This window comes from Miniopterus schreibersii (genome assembly GCF_964146895.1).
Source record: "Miniopterus schreibersii genome assembly, chromosome: 13".
Lineage (NCBI taxonomy): Eukaryota > Metazoa > Chordata > Mammalia > Chiroptera > Miniopteridae > Miniopterus > Miniopterus schreibersii.
This window is the reverse complement of record NC_138113.1, coordinates 37,874,443-37,900,389: the sequence shown is the minus strand read 5'-3', so window position 1 is coordinate 37,900,389 and position 25,947 is coordinate 37,874,443. Positions and strand designations below refer to the sequence as shown.

The 25,947-nt window shown below is 43.1% G+C and overlaps 2 protein-coding genes across 3 annotated transcripts in view; both read right to left on the bottom strand.

Moving 5' to 3' along the window:
- The window catches only part of PNO1 (partner of NOB1 homolog), a 197,003-nt gene that overhangs the window by 42,094 nt on the left and 128,962 nt on the right, over positions 1 to 25,947 (bottom strand). The window lies entirely within an intron of this gene.
- PLEK (pleckstrin) lies at positions 208 to 24,703 on the bottom strand. 2 transcript variants are annotated; one of them, XM_081156967.1, is made up of 9 exons: positions 24,459 to 24,703; positions 15,490 to 15,645; positions 15,063 to 15,244; positions 13,366 to 13,457; positions 10,277 to 10,461; positions 8,866 to 8,970; positions 4,087 to 4,170; positions 3,177 to 3,246; positions 208 to 1,857 (listed from the first exon to the last, which is right to left on the bottom strand). In XM_081156967.1, the coding sequence occupies exons 1-9, from the start codon at positions 24,498 to 24,500 to the stop codon at positions 1,721 to 1,723; spliced, it is 1,053 nt and encodes a 350-aa protein (XP_081013093.1). In that variant the 5' UTR covers positions 24,501 to 24,703; the 3' UTR covers positions 208 to 1,720. The 2 variants fall into 2 exon arrangements, with proteins under 2 accessions (XP_081013093.1, XP_081013092.1); XM_081156966.1 differs by having other exon boundaries at positions 208 to 1,860; positions 24,459 to 24,581.

The window sequence follows — 25,947 nt, the reverse complement described above, 5'->3', positions numbered from 1 at the left end:
TGATACAGGCTTATCTTATGGCTTATCTGTATTTTCTCCATATTTTTATTATTCTCTAGAACAGACTGCCTTTGTTTAAAAAAATCATAGAGTCATTGGGATAACTTGAGAGATTAGAGATGTTGTTATCCTCGGTAGATGAGAGTGGGTTGTAGAAAAGGAGAGTCATTAATGGGAGGCAAAACATCAGAGTCATCACATCAAAAAGACGCTAAACACAGTCATATTTATTTGAAAACATAAAGTGGACACCATGTTAATAAATACTTTTAACAGTGAATGTAGAAAAACTGCTGTGCATGTTCTAAGAAAACAGTTTACCACAGAATCAGAGAAAAGGGAGTCTTTCACCCGTAGGCCACTGATAAAACATCCTGGGAGTCAGAATAGCCTCACGGATATTATGTGAAAATGGGGGAGAGGAGGGAAGAGCGTTGTTAAAATCAGGAAGAATTTTCTACTCTCCATTCCTCCCTGGGGCCTTAAAATTAAAAATCTGAAACTGGGAAATATACCTTCCCACAAATCCCAGTTTTGGATTAGAATCACTAGTTAGTGGACATGACCCAAAAACTGGAAACAGGTGCCCAGTTTGAATCTAGGTCAGATTAGTCTGGTTGCAAATGGGTTCACAGGGGCCTCGGAGGCCGAGCAGGAGCTGCTGCAGTTTATGCGTAAAGCTCAGGCACCATCGCAGTGCCATTCACTGGGGAACTGAAAGCACCAAACGACCTTGGCGGCACCTCCGCTAGCTCCGTCTGATGAGGCCCCTTCAGTGCTGTCTTTGTCCGAGCCCGTCATCAAATCTGCCTGCCTGTGGCCCGGCTCCCGCAGCCCCTGGAGCCGGGGTTGGCGCCACACCTTGGCCAGGCGGCTGTTCAGGCCCCTCGCCTAGGGAGAGAACCACTTTGTTTTTTCTGCAAACACTCCAATGAAGCACTCTCAAAGATCTGGAGTTCCCCACCCTAATCATAATAAACGACAGAGAGACGCCCCTGAAAGGGACAAAGGATGCCCCCGCTCAGCCTGCTCTGAGCGGCCTCAAGGCGTAGAAAAGGCCTGGCCTACTCCTGGCTCTCTCGGGCCCTTTTCTCAGAAGACACAAGAACTTTCCAGGCTATTGTAAGTGAAAGAAGGCTTCGCCCTGCACTGCTGGCTCTCAGGAAGTTTCTGGGTGGAAGGAGGAAGGAAGAAACGAGGTCTTCATTTTGATATATAATCTTGTGGCGAAGGGCAAGACTAGGAGGCAAAAAAGAGCAAGAGAGGTTTATGCCGCGTCCTTTCAGTACAGGCTGAAACAACGGTCAAGGGCAGAGTGGTCTCGGGTCCTGAACGACGAGGGCAGCCAGGACCGGCACCAGCTGGACAACTGTGGATATTAGAATCACAGGCTGTGGGTTTAAGCTCGGGAGGACCTCGAGGGTCTCGCTTCCCTTTCCAGAAGAGGAACCTGAGGCCTGGGAGATGAAGCGGTGTGCCGCCCCACATGGCACCATCTGCTCTATCTGCTGGGGGGACACGGAGCGTGGCAGAGACTTCAGTGAGCAGTGTGATGGGTGCAGCGTGGCATGTGGTTAGTTACATTTAGATCCCCCGCGGATGAAAGGTCCCCACCCCCGGGCCCTTTCTTGTTGATGTGTCGCCAGAAGTGACAAGATCCTGGACCGAGCTTATTGGTGGGGTTCCCTCAGGAGGGTGATGAAGAGCTGCAGGTGTGTCCTCACTTCCCAGTCCGGGAGGCCACCTGGATGGCTTTGATCCACTCGGTGCGCTCTTTGGGGGTGGCCGCTTGCAGGAAATAATGAACTTCATCGGCCGTGATGATCTCAAAGAGGTTCTCTTCTTCAGTCTTCCTGGCTGCTGGAAGAAAACATGAGTAACAGTGCACATGGGCACCGGGAAGGCCGCCAGTGCGCCTTCCGTCTGCAAGGAAGGAGCTCCCTATTTTTTGAGTATTCTAAGAAAATCAAATACATGTGTTTTTCAAATTTACCATCATTGTAGGATCACATATATTTATTAGATAACTATATATAGTATTTATATGGACAGGTACATAGTATGATCGTGTGTACGTGTGTTTAAGAATAAGTGAAACTCTCAAGGGGAGACATTTTCTTTTATGGTTTACAAACAAACTAAATTTCTCACTTTTGCATACCAGTAGTGTTCAGTGAGTAACCTCTAATAGCGTCTAATGAGTATTTCCTCTACTCATTATATAAACCAATACATTTTTTAATTTGTAAATAAATTAATTCATAAATATCCAGGCCCACCACCAGTACCACACTCTAGCCTGAACTTGTTTTTATCAAGGGCTAAGTTAGAGTCTCTGCTGAAAGATTGGAGGCAGTAAACTGGCCAATACTGTGATAAGACTTAAGACATTCACCTCAAATCATAAAGCAAGATCCCCCCTACCCCAAATGAAAGCAGAAGTCTATGGGGAGAGGAGAGTGAGCAGGGGTAGTAAAAAATAATCTAGGCTCTTGCAGCTGTAGTGTTTTCCTGTCAGTCTCTATGACATCATAAACCCAAAGTGACAAGGCAAAAACCAGGGTTTGGATGTCTAAACCATGGTGATATCACCCATCCCCACATAGGAGAAGTCAATCTACAGCAACATGCTCATGCCATGCACCAAATCATAGCCTTGTGATCTGGGACCTGGAGGTTATCTGATGCAAACCCATCGTTCTCAGAAGAACTAAGGCCCAGGTTAGTTAGGTGGTTCACCCAAGGCTGCGCCACTAACTGACTAGCACAGATTTAACTATAACCCAGGTACACCTTCCACTCACTGCACAAATGTTCCTTCGGTTGTGGGAGATTTCCTGGTCTGTAAAAGGCTCCCACTGGGGAATGGCATGGCTCTGTTACAGGCATCAGGAGGTAACAAGTTTCTCCATTTAAGCCAGTTCTGATGTGAAGGATTTTTCTTAGCATTGCTCAAAGATTTACCCAAGGCACCCACAAAATCTCTCCAACTCCCCAAGGACCAGAAAGCCAGTTGAGAAAGAATAGCTCTTGGTTTCTCTCAGGTTTTCAGACAGAAATTGATTCATGCTTATGCCTGATTAATTGAATATTTGATAGCTGTTGGCTCAGGATGCCCATGTATGGGAAGGGAGCCTAAGTAGACACATTGCCCTCAAACAAAAATTCATTCTTACCATCTGGGTTGCTCTCCACTGAAGTCACCACACAGCCTCGCAAATGAATTGCTCCCAGGGGATCTTCCCCCTAGAGGAGAGAGGAGTCCTTCGTTAGGTTTCCAAAGTACAGGGTATGGATATGCCTTATCCTGTTGGTGCAAAAGCTACACAGACTCATTGTGGTATACATCCGTGACCCCCAAAACAGATAAGAGCAGAAGGAGATTAAAAGAAACCCCTTCCAGGTCCTCCACCCCCCACCTCACCCAGGGAGGCGTGATGAGGAGACATAAGTCAATCTGAGCTTCATATCTGGAGAAAGTGGGAGGGGAGGTGGAAAGGCTGAGTCATCATGTCCCACAAGAGAAGAACTGTGGTTTTCCGGAGCTCTTTTGCCCCATGAGACTAACCCTCACAGGAGGGAATCAAAGAGTCTGCACCACCAGCAGAGGCTGGGGGCCCAACCCAGATGGAGTTGTCCTTATACTTTAGAACTGGCTCATTTTACTGAGGAAAAGCCCCCTTCTGAATATTCAACCATCTAAGTGCTTAGATTGGGGCACTTGGAAAACAATGCTTTCATTTAAGTTAGCCTGGAACAGAAATGATCGCTTTTTTGCATAGTCAACTGAGAGCAAAATGTTGAACTGGTTGAGTCCCTTTGAACATATTAGATTGGAGCAAACAAAAAAAATTACGTTGAGTTGACTAATAAATGACAATTTAGTGATATTTTCTTCCATCCTTAAGCTTATGACTCAAAGCCTAAGGTCTCTAATCTTTGCAAATAAGAGGGGGTAGGAAAAGGTGGAGAAGGGTGGCAGGAAAAAAAGTGGGAGGGTGAAGAGGAAAAGGGGAATGGAAAGCCCCATGAACAGATGCAATGGAGGCTGCCAGTAGGATGGACTTATTGACCACAAAATCTCACCCCAGCAGGGTCATAGTAGTGCAGATAAGCAGGATCCTCTCTGAGAATGAACTTCCTCACTTTCCAGTTTTTCCTCCTGTGCCCCTGTATCCAGCATCAACAAAAGAAAAGAAATGATGAGTTCTTGGCATCACTCTGTACACGTAGCACCTACAAAATAAATCTTTGTTGAATTGAAAAAAAAGAAAAAAAAAAGAGAAACACTAATTCCAGGAGAACTAGGCCCTCACCCAGATCTTTGTCAGAGAGAGAGCACTGTGGCCCGTGAACAATTTGGATACTACTAAGCTATGGGTTAAATTATTCCTACGATGGCCTTCCAACATGGTATTATATAAGGCAGTACTATATGTGTAAAAAGTACTATGTTAGGTAATGTGGGGGCTATAAAGAGATTTAAGACATGGCCTTACTCTTCATAGAGTTTATAGCCTAGGTGGAAAAACACAATAGCTAATGCCCAAATCAAATAATTGGTATAGATAATGGATTTCAAAAAAATTAAATGAGAAGTATGTAATTCAGAGTTTGGATGTCAAAGAAAGTCTTATGCTTATCCATGTGGGCAAGAAAGAGGTAGATGAGAAGACCACTGACAACAAAAAAGCAGTGGGAATGCACAAGGCATATTCAGACATTGGTGAGCAAGAGCAGTCTGACTAGAAGGCCAGGGTCATGAGGAACAGTCGAGGCAAGGCTGGAAAAGTGGAGAGCGGCTTAGAAAAAATGAAAGCTGGGGTTGTCGCTGAGTCAGAAGTCAAAAGGCTACAGTCACATTTTAGCAAGATTAATGTGGTGGCAATTTACAGAGTGGTCCAGCTGGTTAGATTAAAGATAAGCCAGGTGCATACTAATAGGGTAAAAAGGAAGTCATTAAGAAATTATTGTGTCTGCCTGGGGGGCTCAGCGGCTGAGCATTGGCCTAGGATTTAGGGGATGTAGGTTCAGTTCCAGGTCAGGGCACAGACAGGGTTGTGGGCTCCATCTCCAGTAGGGGGCGTGCAGGAGGCAGCCGGTCAATGATGACTCTCTCATCATTGATGTTTTTCTCTCCCTCTCCCTTCCTCTCTCTGAAATCAATGAAGACTTTTTTAAAAAAAAAAAAAAAGAAGAAGAAGAAGAAATTATTACAACAATTTAGGCATAAAATTATCAGGGACTAGAGTTAGGTAGCAGCAAAGGAAATGGGAAAGAACAGTTGCCAGACATGATGAGAAAGAAGAATAGGACTTGGCCTCTTCCAATAGAATTAAACACTGACACTGTTTAGACTGAGTTTTGAGGGCAGAATTTGTGCCTTGTTTGTCTTTGGTCCTCCAGTGCCCAGCACTGTGCTTGGCACACAGAAGCTGCTTCTTATTTGTAATTGCCTTGAATTACCCAGTTATTTCAATTAGCTTATAGCAGGTTTTTTTTAAATGTCATGGAAAACTTGATTTTATGATTTCCCACAGAAATTCAAATGACTTAAATAACTCAGAAGCCAAAAAATTATTAGATTAAAAGATACGTAGTTTCTATCTTGCCAATATGAAAAATATTGTTCTCTAACACGCCACACATTGATAGGCACATAAATGAGTTTTCCAGCATTTTTCATTTGCTTGTATAGAAAGCAATGAGACATTTATAACTTTAGCAAACAGTGCCTCCTTTATAATTCCAGGCCAGAGGAGTTTAAAGGGAGCTTTCACGAATGGGTCTAAGTTATTTGGCCAATCATTTGGTCAAGGTGCTCATCTCAAAAGAGTCTTTTACTTGCCTGAAGGTTGAAGCCAGGAACCCCGTGGAGTCATATGAGAGAATACAGAATATTTCTATCTGCTATTTCATGTCCAGAAGCAAAGCATCAACTTCTAAAATTCTTTTTATGAATTTCTGCTCTTTGCCTTAGTCAATGTTGCCTATAAAATGTGGACACTAAAGTTTTTGCCCACATCGTCTCATCCTGACCTGCACACACATGGCATGTGCGCCTCTGAAATTACTGGGTAAATACCAGGTTCTCATGGAAGGCGAAGGAACAGGAAGATGTGAAATCAGACAGCCCTGATCGGTGGCCGGCCAGCCACCATTTGAGCCCTCACTGGCATTAAAATGTGACACGTTGAAGAGTTTGACACTAGGAAATGGGCGTCTGGCTGGCCATCTTTCATCTAATGAGTATTCCCTGAGGGACGCTAAGGAATGCATGCACGCCTGGGGCTTCCAAGAATTGTTGCTGACCTGTCAAAATCATCTACTTATACTTGATTTAATTTATTCTACAAATGCTTATTGGCTTTTATAGGCCAAGAAGGGTGCTGAACTCTGCAGCAGATATGAGAAAAACACATTGTCCTTCCTCATCAAAGAATCTCCATTGGTTGAGAAACCAGATGTTTTATGCATTGTCATAACAGAATTAATTCTATTAAAAAGGATTATACTGAATATACTCTAATCTCATTTGTCCTCAAATTTGTTTCATTCCCCCAAGTAGAATTATTTCCCCTGAGATAGGAGAAGTGGGGAGGGAAATGTGGGGAGGGGAGGGCCTTGACCTCCAGTTGGGTGCAGCTACTTCACCATTTAAGGCGTGGAGCACAGGTGTCCTTGTTCACGATAAGCATTCCATGCAGGCTAACCTTGGCTAACGCCCAGCAGTAGACACAGGGTGGCTTGGGTTTTGTGGCACTTAAAGAGGGAATTTTTAAAATTCCCTCAGATGACTCTGTTATGAACCAGGGTTATAAACCACTGAATGAAGAGGTTGGAAGCATTAAAGGGGGCTGTTGATATAAATAGAAGAGGAAAGAATAAGAATGAAATTCCTGAATGCACATAGACTGCTGTTTTTGTCATGTTTATAGGAGGTTTATAAGGATGGCTATTTAAATAGTAGTGTTCTGATAATAGATTAGCTTTTAAGAAAAAGGCTAGCTCTGTGGCTCTCAGCCTTGGCCACACACCCATGGAGAGCTATAAAATCCAGAGACTCTGATTTAATTGGCTTGGGGTGTGATTTTAACAGGTCCCTGGAGGATTAAAATGTGCACCAGCCAGACCAGCTGAAGCTAAATTGTAGCTATCAAAGGCCAAGTAGAGGAAGGCAAAGGAAAACATGGAAGCAAGCCTACTTCTAGTCCCCGTGTCTTCAACACGCACTCAGAAACCCATTACCCCCAGCCCCCAATTTTTGACCATCTAGGGTCTCCGTTGGGGTCCTTTGCCCAGACATGACTCTAGTCTAGCTCAGGCTTTGTTCATCCCTTTTCAATCTTCACGTTCAGTTTTCTCAGGCCTCCTCTCTAGACTAGGGCTTGTCAGATCAACTAATTCAAGAAACATCATTAATGGCCCATTACAGTGTAGAATTATACAAGGAGTCAACAACATAAGAAAATAATGAAATTCCCTCCCAAGTTACTCTTGTCTTGATGGCCATCTCCCAGCACCTATAATCAAAGAGCAGGGAACGTAGGACTATTTGGCAGAACTGACGAAGAACCAGCTATGAGCAAACTGTCCATCTTCCCTACATAAGGTGGCCTGGTCCCTGCAATTTTCCTTTAATGTACTCACTGGTCACCCTGTCATAAAAGTTATTAGAATAGTCTGTGAAATCTTTCTAAATCTTTGCTGCTCTATTTCTTAGGACCCTGAGGGTAAGGGAGTTTACCACACTAATGCCCCACTTTCCCTAGTGAAACTCAAAATCCATATCTATATCTAATGTCAACTATCCCAAATTCCTTCTTTTTAAATATAATATATGCTCAACATTGGTTCTCCCCTCTTTGCCCTGAAAGTTTAGGGGCCCATTATGAGGTAAGTCAAATCTCAGTCCCATGCAGCCTATAGACAGCATACAAAAATCTCCTTAGAGTAACCAGATTCTCTCTGTCACATACTGAGCAGTGCCTTTAAGACAGCTCACAGCACAGCCAGAAGGTCAAAACCCTGGCTTCATAAAGCAGCTTTCACTCCTGTGACACCATGTGTTGGTATCAGCTTATCTCATCCTGAATATTCCCATGTCTCCCTGTTGCTTCTGCCTCTACCGGTGCTGGCCCCGGCCTTCTCACTCAGCCCCAGCCCTCGGATTCTCTTACCTCTTGGCCTCTCATGTCTTGGCACCTGGTAACTAACTACAGCTCTTCAGCTCACCCCAGTCCTTGCCTCCCAGACTAACAGTAGCCTATACCTGTGGGCACTTGGGAACTGCACGTGGCTTCCCCCAGGACTGAATCCATGCCCTCCAACTGGATTTGACCTTTGCCTGCTGCTCCTGCAGAGTTGGCCTCAGGCATGCCCTGGATTTGGTCTACTATGTCCTATCCACAGGCTGGAATGGCACTTTCTTGCTCTCAACCATATGCGATGTTCTTTTTCTGGGTGTGGCTTATTCCTGTTTCCTGGTTACTTTGCAGGGGGGAGGGGTAAACAAATGGAAGTATTTTTATTATAAAACATCTGTCTTTTTTATGGCACCTCTTAGCCAATTGATTTCCTCCAGCTAATTAAAAGGTCAATATTTTTCTTGAAACATCTCTTTTCCCCATGATATTGATAAAAGAGGAGTTTCCTTTTTCCAAGGTGCACCTTCTGCCCTGCCTACCTCGGTCCTCCTGAACTAATGCCATTTTCATCACCTACCTAGCTATTTGTCTACCTTTCACTCCATGGGTTTCATTGACTAGTTGACTATCAGCCAAATGAAATACCATTTGGTGGTTTAGAAATAAAAAGGACCCGGTGAGAGGGAAAGGCTAGAAGAGAATACTGGTGGCCACTCACCTGCTTCAGTAAACATCCCTGCTTGATAATGACCCCTCTGAATTCTTCTTTCAGAATTACATCATCATCACTGGAATTCTCTTCACAGAAGAACCCACTGTCTGGCTATTGGGAAAAGAAATAGCAAGTTTATTGTTACCAGTCTTAGGTGTCCCGCTCCTTGGACCATGTTCATCCCTCCTGCCCTGCCAGCCTCTGGGGCAGGCTCCTCCTCCTGTGGCTCATACCCCAACCTAAACTCGAAAGGCTGTCCTTGGTGAACTCATTTCCCCTGCCCCTTTATCTGGTTTCCAAATGCTCTTCCTCTCTTTCCACTCATGTGATCTGCTTGATATCTTTTCATTTTCTTGGGTTCCCCAAGCTCTACACATTTTAAGTCTAGCTCAGCTTGTTTCTTCATTCAAAGCCTTCCTTCTCTTTGGACCTCATGGTCACATCCTTGTACGTAAGTTGGCTAATTTATAAAACTGCACAGCAAGATCTCCACTACGATCTCCACCACGCAGCCCCTTCCACTTTGAGAAGACCCAGAGCCCAGCCGCATCCTCTGAGGTCAGCAGGGGACCTGGACTTGCTCAGCTACAGCAAGCAATGAACCATACAGAGGAAGAGGGGCTACTGCGGGGGATATTTTTAGAATCCCACATTTAAATGGCTATAAACAACCAAAGTAGAGGTCTTGAAAATATATATACTGATGGTGGAACTTCCCCCAAAGTGAAATGAAACTCTCTCTGGGACATTCACATCATTTTTTGTAAAAGGCCTTTAAGTAACTTCCTAACTTCTGTGCTCTGACCCCAAATAGAAATAAAACTGCCAAAATCCCCCTACAAACCCACTGTTGCAGCATTTCTCACGTGCCCCAGGATTGGGTCCATATTGTGTAATATAGTGTTTCCTGATCTGCGGTCAACATATCATGCTGGGTACAAGAGAAGGCTGGAGGAGGGAACGTGGATGCACACATTTTGTATTACGTCACATATTTTAGTGTATATTTGGGGTAAAAACAATTAGCATATTGTGATTGTATGGATCTCCCTCTGGAAAGGAAGCTCCATGAAGGCTGCATTTTTTTTAACTGCTGTATCTCCTTTGCCCAGCATGTAGTAGGGTCTAATTAATTTTTATAAATGAATTATTGCTTAGAATAATAATAGATGTAGTAAAGTTTTAAAAGTCCTTTTAAAGAAAACTGTTGAAGTAAAGAATGTTTTCCTTTAGACTGATTCACGTGGATGTGGGAGACACTGAGCTGGGGACAGCTGTCAAGTCAAGAACATCTAACAACTCTCGGTAGAGGGCTGGACCTTTCTTTCACATATGTGGATATCACCTGCAGTCAGCCTCGGATCTGCCCAGGGACTCTCCATACAGGAAGAGCAGCTGAGTAGCTTTTCTCACTTACAAAGTAGTAGAAGGCATCGGGGTTGTCCAGGAAAGGGTTTTCAGCCGTCCCATCCACCGCGTTCTTGGACAGGTCTCCAGCGGGCTGCAGGTACCCCTCGTTGAGCAGTGAGGAGGCGATCATGAGGCCTTCCTGGCGATTCCGAACAGACTTGTTGGAAAGCAGCCAGTCGATGACACAGCTGCCTGGAAAGGACCATCAGAGGGAAGGTTAACTCTCCTAATCAAACAACAAGCCACTGACGGTCACCTCTGGAAAGCCCCAGAACACTCACGTGTCTGACTTGTCTCATCTTCTTTGTTACTCCAGGAAGGAAAAACCAACTCAGTGGGATAGATACAGGAAACAAAAGGGTTTGGGTTTTGGATTTTTTCCCCTTAAATCTACATGTTTTTTAAGAAGCAATGCATTATCAAAGAAATCACTTGTACTAACCCACTCATTTATTCCATTAACAAACAAACCATTATTGAGCACCTACTAGGTGCTAAGTACTGTGGTGGGTTTGGGGGAGATCCACTCAGGGAATCTAGAAGGCAGAGATGGGCCACAAGTAACTGTAACAACTTCTGTGCCATGGGGCAATACAATTTGCAGGAAGGTTTGGAAGATGGGGGTGGGGGAAGGGGACTGTGCCTGCACCGTTGAGAAAAATGTCATAGAGAAGCAACAGTGGCCGAGGCTTTGAAATGAGTAGGTATTCACCAAGCACATGAAACAGGGGAGGAGAGGCACCCGCACAGGCGGAGGGAGCGGCGGGGTGTACAGACTCACCCGGGCATGAAGCAGCCCCGCCGTGGGGATAAAGGAAGGAGCTGACAGAGGAAAGGCAAAAGGAGACAACGGAGAGAGGAAGGCACAGAGTGAGGGGAGAGATTTGACGGTACATCAAGTAATTTGGCAATGAGGAGCCATTGCAAGTTTTTAAACAGGAAATAACATGGTCAGATGTGTTTGTCCTAAATTAAAATTTGACATAACACTTGAAATGAATGTCACACTTTTTTTTTTTTTTGGTGGGGTCTAGCAGAGACCTTGAGAAGTCATTTAATCAACCCCTTGCTTCAAGAGAAGATTGCAAAGAGAACAAAATAAAACTGACCCATAAATTGGATTATTAGCAGGCTACAACAAAGCTTTGTATTAAAAATGATATATTCTTTACAAACATAGCCAACATAACTGGCAGCAAGTCCCTGGTCATCCAAGAGAGAGTAGTAGGCTATGCCATCCTTGAAACAGGAGTGAGAGCGGTTGGTTAGTGAGCCTTCCATGACTTTTATATATGAAAGGCTTTTGCCTATTTTTCTTTCTCTAGAATGACAACTAATTAATACTGCAGTTCTGCTTTAATCCTCACAGAGACCCTGTAAAAGAGGTAAGGCAATAACTGCAGACCGAATTTTAAGGATGAGAAAATCAAGGCTCGGAGAGTGTAAGTGACCTTGGGCCTGAGTTACACCTGCAATGGGCCTTCACTTAAGTGTTCTAACCCCAGATTCTATGCTTGTTCAGCTAGGCAGGCAGATGCTTGAAAGACAAGTTCAGTCTACTCTTCCTGTCACCTGACATTCAGGTCCACCATTACATGTCAGCAGTGCCTGGGTCCCAGTCTCTGCTATAGACTTGTGTCTCTGCTGAGACCCCCTGACTCCTACATGAAGGCTCGACCCCACCTGAATTTCTAGAACCCACCCTGACCTTCAGTGTGGAGGACTTGAGAAGTTCTAGCTCAATACTCTGAGACCCAGTAACACGTTCCACAGGAAATAAGTCTAGCCTGGACCTTGTGCCTAGATCTAGAATGGGAACCCCACCCTTACCCCCTGCCTTATTCCCTTTGTCCTAGGCTCTGCTTGGTGACTTCAGTCCTGCTAGAGTTAGGGCCCTGTTCTTGTCAGTTTTCCTGACCACTGCCCAGGCTTGGTATCTTGATCCCAAATCTTAGCCTAGTGTTTTCTGATGTTAATGGGCTACTGCCTTCACTCTCTAAGGCTGAATTTTTATGGGATACTGCCCTGTTACTCCAGATCATGCTCTCTAACTCTCTACCTTCTTGACCTTGACCTGGACCATTTTCTGTTGACTGGATTCTGCATCTGTTCTCTCTCCTCCGTTTACCTCCCTGGACCTCTCCACTGCAGAAAGCCATGCCTGCCATCAGACAAACCTAGACTCAAACTGGACATCCCATTTTGCTCCCTAATGAACCATCCGCCCTACCAAGGTGGTCATTTACTTTTCCTGGATGCATGTTCTTCATATTTCTGCCCCATAACTTTGAACTTACCATCCTCTCTGCTCAGCCACCTCATCAGAATTTCTTCCCACAAATACTTAATGAAATTCTATCCATCTTTCAAAGTCAAACTTAGGCACGATCTTCTACTCATCCCAACGATCCTCTGAGCTCTTTCCTTTTCTTGATCTCACAGGATTTTCTTTGCAGACTTGTGACCTCTTGAGTGTAAACCACATTGAGAGCTTGCACAATATAGTACTTAGTGTGTGCCTGCCATTGTTTTAAGCACATTACAGCAACTAGATAAAGTAGATGTTTATCCCCATTTTATAAACAAGGAAAGTGAAGCACAGAAAGGCTAAGTTATTGACCTGATGTTTTACAGCAAGTAAGTTGCAGAGCCAGGATTTGACCCAAGGCAGTCTGGCTCCACAGAACACGTTTTTAACCACTACGCCATCTACCTAAACACATAACACTTACTGCCTGACCCTGAGCAGCCTCAGACATCCCTAACATTGTTGCTTAGGTCTTATATATCTTGATTCCTGTCTATCATTTTATTCAACTTGTGTCTATTTTAACATAATGCCAATTACTGGGTGAAAAAATGACCTTTGACTGATATAGTTGGAATTTCCAAAACTATTCCTTGGACAACAAAGTTCTTTTCTACCCTTCATTCTATTTCCACTCTGGGGAAGTTCAGTTCTCATGTTCGCCAGTCTTCGTCCTATGACCTCACCTACCCAGCGTGCTCCACACGCCCCACCCCACACATAGGGCTCAGAGGGGACTTCGTGTTGCTTCCCCAGCTGCCCCGCTTCAGACTTGCACAGCCTCTTACCTGTGAAGCAGTGATTAAAAATCTTCTTGTCCTTCTCTAGGTTCAGTTCTTTTATTCCTTTGTCCGCGTCTTTCATGGACAAATACAGAGCACTGCAAAGAGATGAAAACAGGCAGGTGAGTGCAGAGCATTTGAGAACGGCAAGTCCTCACGGGGAGTCCACCTTGGAGAGCGGGCCAGGGCACAAGCTTCTCCCCTCCCGGGTGGCCCCTGCACCTAATCTCCCCGCTGGGTCATAGGTAGTTAAAGGGCAGAGCTAATATTTATATAACTCTGTGGCCTGCTTGGCATTTGACAAAATATACTAGGAAGGTAATTATTATTTCTTAAATTCATTAAGCTCTTTGTTGATTTAACTACTACTTCCTGAGTTAGAAAGTTGTCCTCAGTTAGGTGGCCAAGATTAAGGTTTTCAAGGCCGATTTTCCATACACACTGTAGATCTTCAAGGTCCCTCAATTCTCACATCCCAGTTCTTTAAGTGTCCTTCAAAACACCATTTGGAGTAGACATTTGCCTCCAAGAAAGCGAATGTTTTAACTGAGCTTATCTCTTATTTTTAGTTATAAGACAAGGGAAAATAGTGAGAAGGTCTCAGTTTTGTCCTTGAAGTAATAAACTAAAAATAGCCTGATCAGAAAAAGTGTAAGCAACTAACCAGAAGGCCCCTTTCCTGTATCATGTGGCATTCCCACTTAGTTCTGACAACCATATGACCATAGTTTTGACAGAAATGTGGCCACTTGACAACCCAGCCAGCAGCTGCAGCTACACCAGGTGCTTCCTCTTAGGTCTTTACCAAAAAGCTTGCTGGCGAGAGAAAGTGCTCAAGCTCCCCAAGCTCAACGTGCAAACTTTATTAAGCTCCTGTGGCATGCCAAGCCCTGCATTAGGCTGCAGAAAGGGCTTCTCATCTGTCCCTCTCAGGGACTCCCCTCATTGTGTAAACCGAACCCTTCTTGGACATTTTTATCAGCCAACATGGAATTCTTTCTGACTGCGTTCCTATCTCAGGTTATACTCGATATAAATGCAAAACTATCAGGAAGCAATGAGATTCCCAGAAAAGGGGGCTCATGTGGTAGGAAAGGATGTGAAACATGCAGGAAGGAAGGAAACCTGTTGGGGCTGAATTTACCTGTGGACCTGTAACAACCTTTAGACAACAACCATCACCTGCAATTCCAAGCCAGCCAACGACAGATGACATTAAACCAGGTCAGGGCACAAATGGCCTGTTCCCAGGATGAGTGTTCACCTTGGCTGGTCCTTGCTGACAGTGTGAACGTGTGTACTTGAACTTGAAACCTCACATACTTGGATGCCTAGCCCCGCCGTTTCCTCCCTACCTAGAAATCCTGAAGCTTTCTTTCAAGGCTAGATTATTATGGATACTTCACAAATGCAGTAAGTTCTGTCTCTCTCTCTCTTTCTCTCTCTCTCTCTGCCAAGGTTATCTAAAATGAGGAGTGTATGATCCATTAGCTTCCCCTCCTCAGCTGTTATTCCTTGGAGAATCCATGACCACACCTTCAGATCCAGGTAAACATCTTAGTATACCAAGAACTAGTGTTGACCTGGAAGGGTGAATACTGCCTTCAGAGGTGACAAAAGCAAGCCCTGAAACAGAACCTGTCTGAGATTTCCTCGAAAGGGGAAAAAGGAAGGGGTGGAAGGAGACAAACACAGAAATTCACCCTAAGTCAATGGTTTCTGGCAGGCGAATAGATCTCCTGGTGGACTTCCTCGCAAACTTCTGGCCTCCTTCAATGCACTTAATGGCCTTCTTGATGTCCCGAACCCAGCCATCTCTCTCTTCCAGGAAGGCTGCCTGGAAGAAGTGGTCCTGCTGTTTGGTCGTAGTGATCTTAAACACGAACTGAAAATCAAAACATATGTCATTAGGAATAATTATTTCCGAAGGGCCGAGGCCCCTTAAGAAGCATAGCAGTTGAGCCACCCCTGTTCTGGAAGTATTTGGCCAATGCCCCAGGGCCCAGGGTGGAGTGTGGGTGGCGGTGAGGAAGACTAGCCCAGGGGGAACCATTCACACTGTGGGCTACGCACAGGCTCAGAGGTCAGTGTCTGACAAACCATTCATTGTGGCTCTTAATGTCAACTCACCATCCTTTTGCCGAAGTCCTGACAAGGGCTAGTCAGAGTGCTTCCTTTCAGGGGAATCATTCCTTTGGGGCTGTTGTCACTTTTCTTCTTATAAAATTCAATTCCATCTTCTAACAATACAACCCACATGGGTTTCCAGGTATTGAACACACTCCCCTGTGATGACAACCAAAAGAGCCATGTTACAATGTTTTCTAAAACAGTTCTATCGATGGTGCTGGACATAATAAATAGCCTAGTTTTGGCCAGTGTGGATGCAGGTGACTCACATTTGTGTCACCAGGGTGCTAGGAAAGCAGCCTTCAAGGGAAAAGGGAACTGCCATGCTTCTGGAACTTAAAAAAAAATGTTTAAGATAAACTGTACGTATCTCTATGTTCGGCCCATAAGCCTCTCATGGGTTATTACCAAGGGAATCTGGTATGGATCTCTGCTCTCCTTCTTGGGCACTTCAGGCTGGCTTTCTGCTCCCAGTCCTGCCCATTGGGTTCAGTTCGGCTCGGGGCTGGCAAATAAATTCTATCTCCAGCGCCAAATCAAACTGAATAGGAGCCGGTGCTTGGGGCTGGACTCTCTGGGACAGTGGCAATATCCAACAGCTGTGTTTACCGCAGGTGTGGAGGCCGTGAATGGTGGCGTGCTAGCTGCAGCTACTTCCATCCTGTGGTCTAATCAGATTTTATCTGAATGTGAATGTCAAGAAGAAACTCGGACAGCAGCGGCCTTGCGTGCGGGGTGGCTACGCTGCGTGAAAACCCCTTGCCAAAGGGTCTGTAATGCCAGAGTGTTGCTGTCCCTGCTTTTAAGAAAATCCTTGCTGAAAAAGTCTTCAGTTTCAATTAATGTCAACAGCCCCTTGTAGCAATAAATTAACCATTCTGACTGGATCAAGGAAGTCTCTCTTTCTTGTCTGTATTTTGGGAGAGCTTTGGAAAAGGGGAAAAATACGGTTCTTTGCTTCTCATCATTGGACCCATGAGATCACCCTGTCATAATGACCAAAAAATAGAATTATCATCCAGTTCCCAGCAGTCTCTGCTGCTTATCTTAAAACACAAAGAGCCTCTATATAAAGGTCCAGTTGCCCAAAAGGAAATCTATTTATGCAAAAAGAGTAAATACTTGTGGGACTATCGTTTTGCTTGTCCAAGTGTTTCCTTTATATTAGTTACTAAAATTTTTTTTTAAATTAAAGCACATTATCTCTTTTCTGCACAGGCAGAATGACTATCCATACTAACACTAGACTGTTTTCCTTTCTTAAAAAATAAGCGAGGTCAGACACTATGCCAGCACAGGAAATAATTTCAGTTAAGTGCCTTTCTGTTTTACATCTACCTGAGAGAAACTCACATCCAGAATATAAAGAGTTCCCATGAATCAATAAGAAAACTGCAAACAATCTATTGTTTAAAAGGGCAAAAGACTGGAAGAGGCATTTCCCTAAAGAGGTTATCCCAAACGCCTCTGAAAATGTGTTCAACATCATCATTCATCAGGATGATGCAGATGAAAACCACAGTGAGGTACTTCTACACAGCCATAGTATATCCAACATTTTAAAAGATTGAGAAGAGCAAGATTGGCAAGGATGGAAACTGGAGCTCTTATATGTGGCAGGGAGGAGTGCAAACGGGCACATCAAACTGCAGAACCGTGGAGCACGTCCTACTTCTTAGATCTATGTTGAAGTATTAGGGATGAGGTAGCATGATGTCTACAATTTATTCTCATGAAATATGTGTGTATATTTATAGAGAGATATTGAGAGAGACAAAGCAAGTGTGGCCTTGTGTCAACAATTGATAAACCCAGGTAAAGAGTATACAAGGAGTCGTACTAGTTTTCTCATTCGTCTGTGGGTTTAAAATTTTTTCAAAATAATTGGGAAAAGTTAAAAAATAAATGAACAATGTATGATACTATTATATATTAAAATTTGGGATATACTTTTAGGGAAACATAGAGATAAGTATTTTTAATAAAATCATTAAAATTACTAAAAATAATAAAAGCTATATTCACAGAGCTAGGAGTAAAAAGTTGGACTAAATGACTGCTAAATGCCGTTCAAGTCTAAAATTTTATATTCTGCCTAAGGCCTATCAAAGATTAATAACTGCCACAGTCACTCAGGGCTTTTGACCTTGGGACTGGGATAAATTGGGAGAGGTCAGCCTGCACTGCATTTCTTCTGTAGACAATTAAAGTAACGTAGCCTTAGGGGCCTGTCATCTCTCTCAAAGGGAGTATGTGCCATTTGGGACCCGGGGTCATCATGCACATTGAGAAGGCTGACCCTCTGTAAGAGAAGTGAGACCCACCTCATAATGTGAAAACTTTCTTCCAGGCTTGGTAGGGAGTAGTTAAGTTAAGATTATGAAATTATAGGTGATCTCTCTCCTCCCAGCCATTGCTACAGCCGCCAAATTCTCACTGCTGTGGCCTAACAGCACCTCCTCTCCACTACCGGTATATTTATCCCTTCCTGTCCCCAACCCCTTTGGCACTCACCCAAGAGCAAACCTGGAAGTGTGATCCTGGCATGTCCAGGGCACGGTACATCTGACCAGTAAATGTGGAACTGGAACTAGATTCCAGGTCTCTTGATGCCCAATTTTATGCTCTTTCTACTTCCCCTCAGATGCCACCTTTATTTTGGTTCTTATGTACCTTTGAATGATTCTGGAATCTAAATCAATTTTTTTTCGAGCCACTTAGCTAGCTATGTATATAACCTCATAAAATCATGATTATAATTTTATATAATCATAAAATATAGTATGTTTTTATAATATATGTAGCGCATGTCTGGTTTTCCCCCATTATAGACAAAAACTTGTACAATTACTAGCCACAATGGGTGGGTTTTAGATGCTGAGTCAGATTTATTAAAGTTTCCCAGTGAATAACTATTGATCATCATGGGATTGGTATAGTTTAGTGCACAAGAGTCTGACAGTTCATAACACCAAAAGAAGAAATTTCAAAAGACAAGCTATTTGACTGTATATTAAAAAATTGAACTTCGGTACTTTTTTTTTTAATTGAAAAATAAAATATGGATATTTGTAATGTATTATTATATAATCAAAGGTTAATATCCTTAATATGTTTTTAAAACCTCTTTAGAATCAGTAAAAATTTATATACAAACACTCCCTAAATGGGCAAACAATATAAACCAGCCATTCTCAAAAGAAGAAATACTCAGCCTTGAAAGACATAAAAATGTACTTGCTTCAATAGCATTCAAAGAAACAAAACTTAAATATAATATAATTCTTTTTACTGATAAGATTTTCTTAAAGGTTTATAAAGTATATTGGTGAAGATTTAGGGAACTGTGCGTAAAAAAAGGAGCTTAATTGTAGGCCATATAGGAGCATAAGATCTAGAGTGAGGAAAGTAATACTCTGACTTTAAATGGAGCGTAGCCAGTAGGTGACCACGGGCTCCAGAGCTGGGTGGCCCAGGCTCAAATCTCAGCTCTGTCACATGCTAGCAATGAGACCTCGAGCAAGTTCTTATACCTCGTTTTCTACATCTGGTAAATGGGGACAATGTTGCTATCTATTTTTCAGGGTTATTGAGAGATTAAATAAAATAATCCATGTAAATTGTTTATGGCCGTATCTAGAACATAGAACCCAATAAATGTTACCTATTTCCTATAATTCTGTGCTTATCAGGTGCACCTGAAGAATGCCCTTGCGTTCAGGAAACCTTAAAACTGAAGATAAACCAGAGCCTGTTCAAAAGAGATGGCATCTTGGCCAGCTGGTATAGGTCAGCAGTTAGTGCTGACCTAGGATCCAGGAGATCATGGTTCGATTCCTGGTCAGGGCACATGCCCGGGTTGCGGGCTCGATCCCAAGCGGGGGGTGTGCAGAAGGCAGCCGATCAATGACTCTCTCAGCATTGATATTTCTACCTCTCTCTCCCTCTCCCTTCCTCTCCTTGAAATCAATAAAAATACATTAAAAAAACTTTTTTTAAAAGAGTTGGGATCCCTTTTGGGAAATTGTTGAAGAAAATGGCTAGGTTTTAGCCCAAAAAAGGAACAGACAGAGCAGATGAGGACTCTCTTCTAAGGTGTCAAACATTGTCATAGATTGTGGAGGTTTCGGGAAAAAACAGTTTGCTGCATAACTTTAGAGAGATAAATTAGTGAGCTCCCTGACACGAGGCATTCAAGCATGCTTGTTAACAGAACAGCAACAGAAATGCAGGCCTCAGGTGGGAAGTTCAATTAAAAGTCATTTCCACACTTAATATTCCTTTCAACCCTCAGATTCTACACATCTATCCCAAAGTCTGTTGTCCCTACCATCTCTATGGATATCCTCAATTTCAAGATATCCCTGCCAACCTTTGGGTCTCACCTACAAGCCAAAAATAAATAAATTTTAAAAACATATTTAATATGATCATCTAAAATTGAATACCCTACTGAAAATTTTTAATACATTAGAAGTTACTGTAATATAGGTGCCTGATTCCTTGGTTTCTATGATTTAGACAAGTTTCTTTATTTGAGACGTGTTCATTCGACAAATAATGATAGAGCAGCTCCTATGCTTCAGACACTGGCCTGGGTGTTGCGTGTAAAAATGAGTAAGACACAGTCTCTGCTCTTAAACAGGTCACTGTCTAACCGGGGGAGAGGGTGGCCTTGACTGATGACTCCAGTTCACCGCGAAGGACGCACGAACCGCGTATGAGCAAGTCACTTCCTACGGAGTGAGGGCACCCCCTCTAACTTCTCCTTCCCCTCAAACTTCTCTTTTCATATGTTGACGTATAGCTGGAATTCACAGGAAAATCACTTTACGATCAAAACTACGTATTTAACTAAAGCAGAACTGAGTTAGCACGATCTAGTCTCCCATACGCATGGGGCATATTATTTTAAGTTGGTGTTACATTAAATTACATCTTTTTTTCTGCTGCATCATAAATTGTATCTTCTGGTTTCCCAACCTGATCCATGAAATCACTTGTATAACATCCCAGATAAATGGTTATTCTGTGCTTATTTAAATTCTTTGAAGGCAAGGAAACTAATCTATCCAGTAGCATATTTTTTTACATTAATAAAATCTTCCAGGTTGAACAATTTCTCAATAAAATCATACTAGGTAAGAAATAGAGAAATGACACCCAGTGCTTAACAACATGATTTCTGGCATCTTAGGAATTTGGGTTCAAATCTCAACTTTGCCTCTTCCAGGCTGTGTGGCCATAGGCAAGTTACTTAATTTTTCCAAACATTAGTCTCCTCACCTGTAAAACAAAGATAATATAGAGCTACTTCCCACTGTTGTTAAGATCAAATGAGATACTATACTTAAAGGGCTTAGTGCCATGACTAGATTGCAGCAGGTGTTCAAAATGGTTACCTGAGAGGCAGATAAAATTGCACAGATTTGTAGATAATTCTGTGAAATCATTCTGGCATAAGGTTCTCCTGGGTACCGCCCATCACACAACAGTGCTTTGAAAAAGAAAATCACTGCAATACAAGCCCGAGAGGGCTGCATGCAATGTGACTAGGCCCAGCTCTCTGTGACACTCGGGCCACACAGCTGGGTCTCAGCTCTGCCACTTAATAGCTGTGTGACCTTAGGCAAGCCCCTTTCCTTCTCCATACTTAGTTACCTTGTCTGCCAAGTAAGGCTAACAGTTGTGCCCACTTTGGAGGGTTTTTATAAATATTAAGTGCATTGATGCTTTAAATGCTTAGCTCTGTCCCTACTGCAAGGCAAGCACCACATCTCTTCACTAGTAGGGTGATGGGAATCAGTGGGTGGAAGTCCCTGGAGATTATTTCAAGCTATTGCATCCGGGCGGCAAAGTAGCTGCATGAAAGAAGTCCTGGGCCAACGCCCCTGTGCCCTGTTCTGTCTTTTACCCCAGGCTTTCTTCCTTCTGCCATACCTCTCGGCAGGCCCTTCTCTTTCCTGCGCAACCCACTTGTCCTTGGGCACCCTGACGCCTGTGCTTTCTCCCAGCCTAACAGGCCACCCAAATCCCCAAGCTACTCTTTGGATCAGTCCTGCTGCATGCAGTGTCTTCTGGGTTGGCTGTCAAAGAGTCGACAGCACTTTGCTCCATAATCCTCTAGGAAGGAGGTTGGTTCGGGTCACCCCTTCGTGGAGTCCAGGTTATTAACTGCATAATCTGCTCCTCTTTATTTTTTTTAAGCTAAGCTTATAAACATATCCAAGGGCCGCCAAAAGATGTTTATGTTTATTGGCTGGAAGTAACCCCTAATCAGGAAGAAAGGGATGTTGAGGTCACGAAACCCAATCTTGCCCGCAGCACAGTGTGTCAGGCCCCACTTTGGCTCTGGTAAGTTCCCCTGACGTCCCTTTTGCTAGCTCGGGTAAGCCTGCCTTTCAGAATGCTGCATGGGATCAATGAGACAGCGGGCTTTGCTGTTAGACAAGCAGGAGGCAAAGGAGGAAATCTGAATTGTGAAATGTGGGCAGTTACCTTGCACAGAAGAAAAACAGAAACAGTTTATAGTCAATACCATTGACTACTGATCCCAAGATACTTGACTTGACAAAATCCTTGAACCAGAGTTTTCCTAATGTTGCATTTTTTACCCCTAACATCTTTATCTCCAATAAATTATTTCATAAAGCAAGGAGAAAGTTATTCTTTATTATCACCCAGGTATCTGAAACTGCATCAGAAAAAAACGTGCATGGAGGGAGATCCATACATTATTGCTTGTCATGCTTTAACATCAAAAAACATAGTCAAGGATTCTCACAGCCTCACCAGGGAAAGAGTGTCTTGGTCCTTTCTTCACTATTAACTTGGCGACCAAACCAGAAACCAGTATACATCCCCATGAGAATCTAGAAGAGGCCTTCTATCTATTGAAGTGTATATCAACACTGATACTAATAATCATTGTCACTTATGTAGCACCTACTGTGTGTTAGATCCCTAGAATATATATTTTTAACCCACATATATGAGGTATCTGAAAGAAACTTAATATCTAAAGAAGTTAAGAACTTCAGCACCTTCCCCGGAAATTCTGGCCTCAGGTGTAGTTCGGCAGCCAATAAAGGGAATATTTCTGAACCAAGCATTTCTTTAAAATGACAAATCAGGGGGCCTTAATACATTACAACACAGAGTGTTCAGAAGGTCCTGGAGAAAAATGCAAAAATTACTGAAGACGTAAATTATGGAAATATCAAAATGAAATTTCACTATTTTTCTTTCTAGTTACATTTGCTAGACTGCCTTTTACAGGCCATCTAGATCTGAAAGAATCAAAAACTATTAATTTAAGTCCATATGCTTAAGAACCCTAACTCTGTCACCCCATTTTCTAATGGGGCAACCTCACTTATTAAAGATTCAGTCTTCTTTTTCCGTAATTATAGAGTTTAAAATATAAAAACACACACTTAATAGCAGCAGTTTTCATGACAAGATGTTTAAATTGTTTTTAAACAAAAAACCTTTGCAGAAAATGTTTCCATTTGCCCACTTTTCTCAGGATACTCGCCCAAGCAATCAAGAAAGAAAGAAGTCAACATTATTATTGGTTCTCAGAAACAGTATTGATGTTGGTGCCTGTTACAAAGAATTTACATACACCTTTGTGTGCATATGTGTGTCTTTTCCAAAGGATGCTTCAAAATATGGCCAGCTAGAGAGAATATAGCGGAGGGCTCTCTTACCCTCCCGCATTCACTCATAATTCTCACTACCATAGGTGCATTTCAAATCCTAACTTAAATCAAATTTACTCGAAGAAAATCCTGGTGTACTGGACAGAGCTCAGTGGCACAACTCAGAAACTCGGGTCTCAGAGAGTGGGTTTCTGGTCCCAGCTCTGTCACAGACATGTGACCTTGGGCAGTCCCCAGCTTCTGAGTCTCAATTTCCTCTTCTGCTAATGAGGCAATGAGGCCCGATGATCTAAGGTTTCTTCCAGCTTTAAATTAAAAGAGAATCAGACAGCAACATGTGCCGTTTAACATCCTTGTAAATAGAACATTTTGGCTAACGTTAAACCAACAACCTAAAAGAGCCACAGTAAGCATTCATTCAATGAAAACGCCAGGCATCTGACAGAATGGGCCGAATTCAGTTCATTTCTGACATGCTTAGCTCAGTTGGATCAGTGTGAGTGTACCTACTTGTATGGGTGTTGCCCACAGGATGTGAATAAACCCTGTGTGTGAACTCAACATCCTGGAGAGTTTCCCAGTGACGTGACATCTGTTCACCATCAGAAGAAACACCAACAGTAGTAACGAAATTCAATGTCCTGATGCCACACCAGGGAGACTAAGCCTTTCTGAGTGCACTTGTGTCTTCATTTCCAATCTTTAAAATAGCGCCCTACCTACCTTAATGGCACATTATATAAATTCACTAAGAATTATGAATTATTTCAGCCCAATAGAAAAGATAGCTTTTAATGTATCAGTTCTAAGAAGAAAGCCCAAGAAATAAGCTACAATTAGAGCATTATTACATCAGCTCATCTTTAATCATTTTCTTCTCTCTCCTCCAAAAAAAAACAAAAAACAAAAACGAAGGGAATTGGAATTTAAAAAACAAATGAAGAGCTTCTCCAAGTAACCTCAATAGCAAAAGAGTCTGAGTCATAACAGGCATCCGTGGCTCTTGAAAAGAATATTGATTTTGCTTAGACCCTCGCCTTCCTGTAGCCTGGAATTCCCAGGCCCACGAGATCAAGCTGCGTTGACGCCTGAGCTGAATTAGTTCACCTTTAAGGACCATAATGAAGTGGAACCTGTACTGGCTTCCCTCTGACCATTCCACCCACCACAATGCTCTCCTAGTTCAACCCAGTGGGTTCAGCATTAAACGTTCCTAAAATGAGTGCATAGAGCATGCAAAGCTGCACTCCAATCCTCCCAACCCTATTTCCAGTGACCACCTTTGTAGGTGGCACTTCTGCTTACCCTTTTCACAAGGTAGCCCTCCCTGATCCGCTTGGGCTCCATGTCGGGTGAGTAGAAGGCCGGGTCCACTCAGGCAGGTCCTCTCAGGAGCTCGACCTCCTCTGAGAGCCGAGGCCCTTGTGGGCTGCTTTTCTACAGCAAGGTCCCTTTCACAATTTCCCGTTGGCTGGCGATCTCATGATCACACCCTCTTCCCCTCACTGGGGTAGAGATCAGAATAAGGAACTGCAGAGAGAAACAACGCCTTCTATGCTAATATTGGAAACTTATTAAAAGAACAATTGTAAATTTGTATTACCATGAGAAAAATCACTCTCCTAAACAGAAGAAAAGTGGTCAAAGGGAGAAGAAAATGGACAAGAAGACCTTAGTATTAGAAATAGTACTTACTGGCTCTGAAATTATTCTTGAGATGCTGGAGATGCTTGATAATAATGCCAAGAAATTCAAAACCAACCGGTTAGCATAAAAAGGTAGCTACTGTTAAATGAGTGCTTACTTCTATGCCAGGCACTCTACCAGCTGCTTTTTAGCCAGCCTCATTTATTGCAGTCCTTCCAAGAAACCCATAGGGGAAAGTTTATTTTTGTATCTGTCTTAGCCAGCAGTAAACCCAGGCTCAGAAAAGTAAGCAGTTGTCTCAAGGTGACATAGCAGGTAAGAGACACAACCAGAAAAGAAGGGTGAGATCTCACCAGGGTGCTGCTTCCCACCCGCCTGAGGACCATGTGTCACACAGAATGATTATAAAAAACAGTCCACACTCAGACATGTTTGAGAAATGGTACATTACAGTCCCAGCGTGGTGACTCCCCTTCAGATGAACAAAGTCAAGTACCACAGCAGAGAATCCTATTGTCATGGTGTTTAATCTTGTGTTTATCAAACCTATTTGACCACAGAATTCTTCCTTTAACAATTTCTGTTAACATTCTTATTATAGGTTGAATTGTAACGCTCCCTTCCCCCAAAAAAGTCTTAACCCCCAGTACCTTAGAGTGTGTTCTTATTTGGAAATAGGGTTTTGGGGATGTCATTAGTTTAGTTACGATGAGGTCATACTGGAGTAGGTGGGCCCTTTCCAATATATGACTAGTGATATTATTAGAAGGGAAGTGAAATACACAGAGAGCCAACAGCCATGTGACAACAGAGGCAGGGATTGGAGTGGTACATCTACAAGCCACAGGCTGCAAAGGATTACCTGCAAGCACCAGGAGCTGGGAAAAGCAAGCAAGCTTCTCCCCTAGAACAGCCACAGAGAACATGGCCCTGCAACCCTTTGCTTTCAGGCTTCTAACCTCCAGAGCTGTAAGGCAATAAACTTCTGTTGTTTTAAGCCACCCAGTTTGTGGTACTTTGTTACAGAAGCCACAGGAAACTAATACAATTCTGAAAAACTAGTGTTCTATATAACAAACTTTGAGAATGTTTATCTGGTCACGGGAAAACGGTCAGGTTCTTTAACCACTCTGTGCCTCAGTTTTCT

What these genes read in the sequence shown, in the direction of transcription:
- PLEK (XM_081156966.1), bottom strand. Translation starts at nt 24,500, where the DNA reads ATGGAGCCCAAGCGGATCAGGGAGGGCTACCTTGTGAAAAGG. An exon ending in CCAGAAACCATTGACTTAGG is followed by an intron (nt 13,458 to 15,062) that starts GTGAATTTCTGT and finishes ATCTCTTTGCAG; the next exon opens with TGCTCTGTATTTGTCCATGA. An exon ending in CCGATGCCTTCTACTACTTT is followed by an intron (nt 8,971 to 10,276) that starts GTAAGTGAGAAA and finishes TTTTCCCAATAG; the next exon opens with CCAGACAGTGGGTTCTTCTG.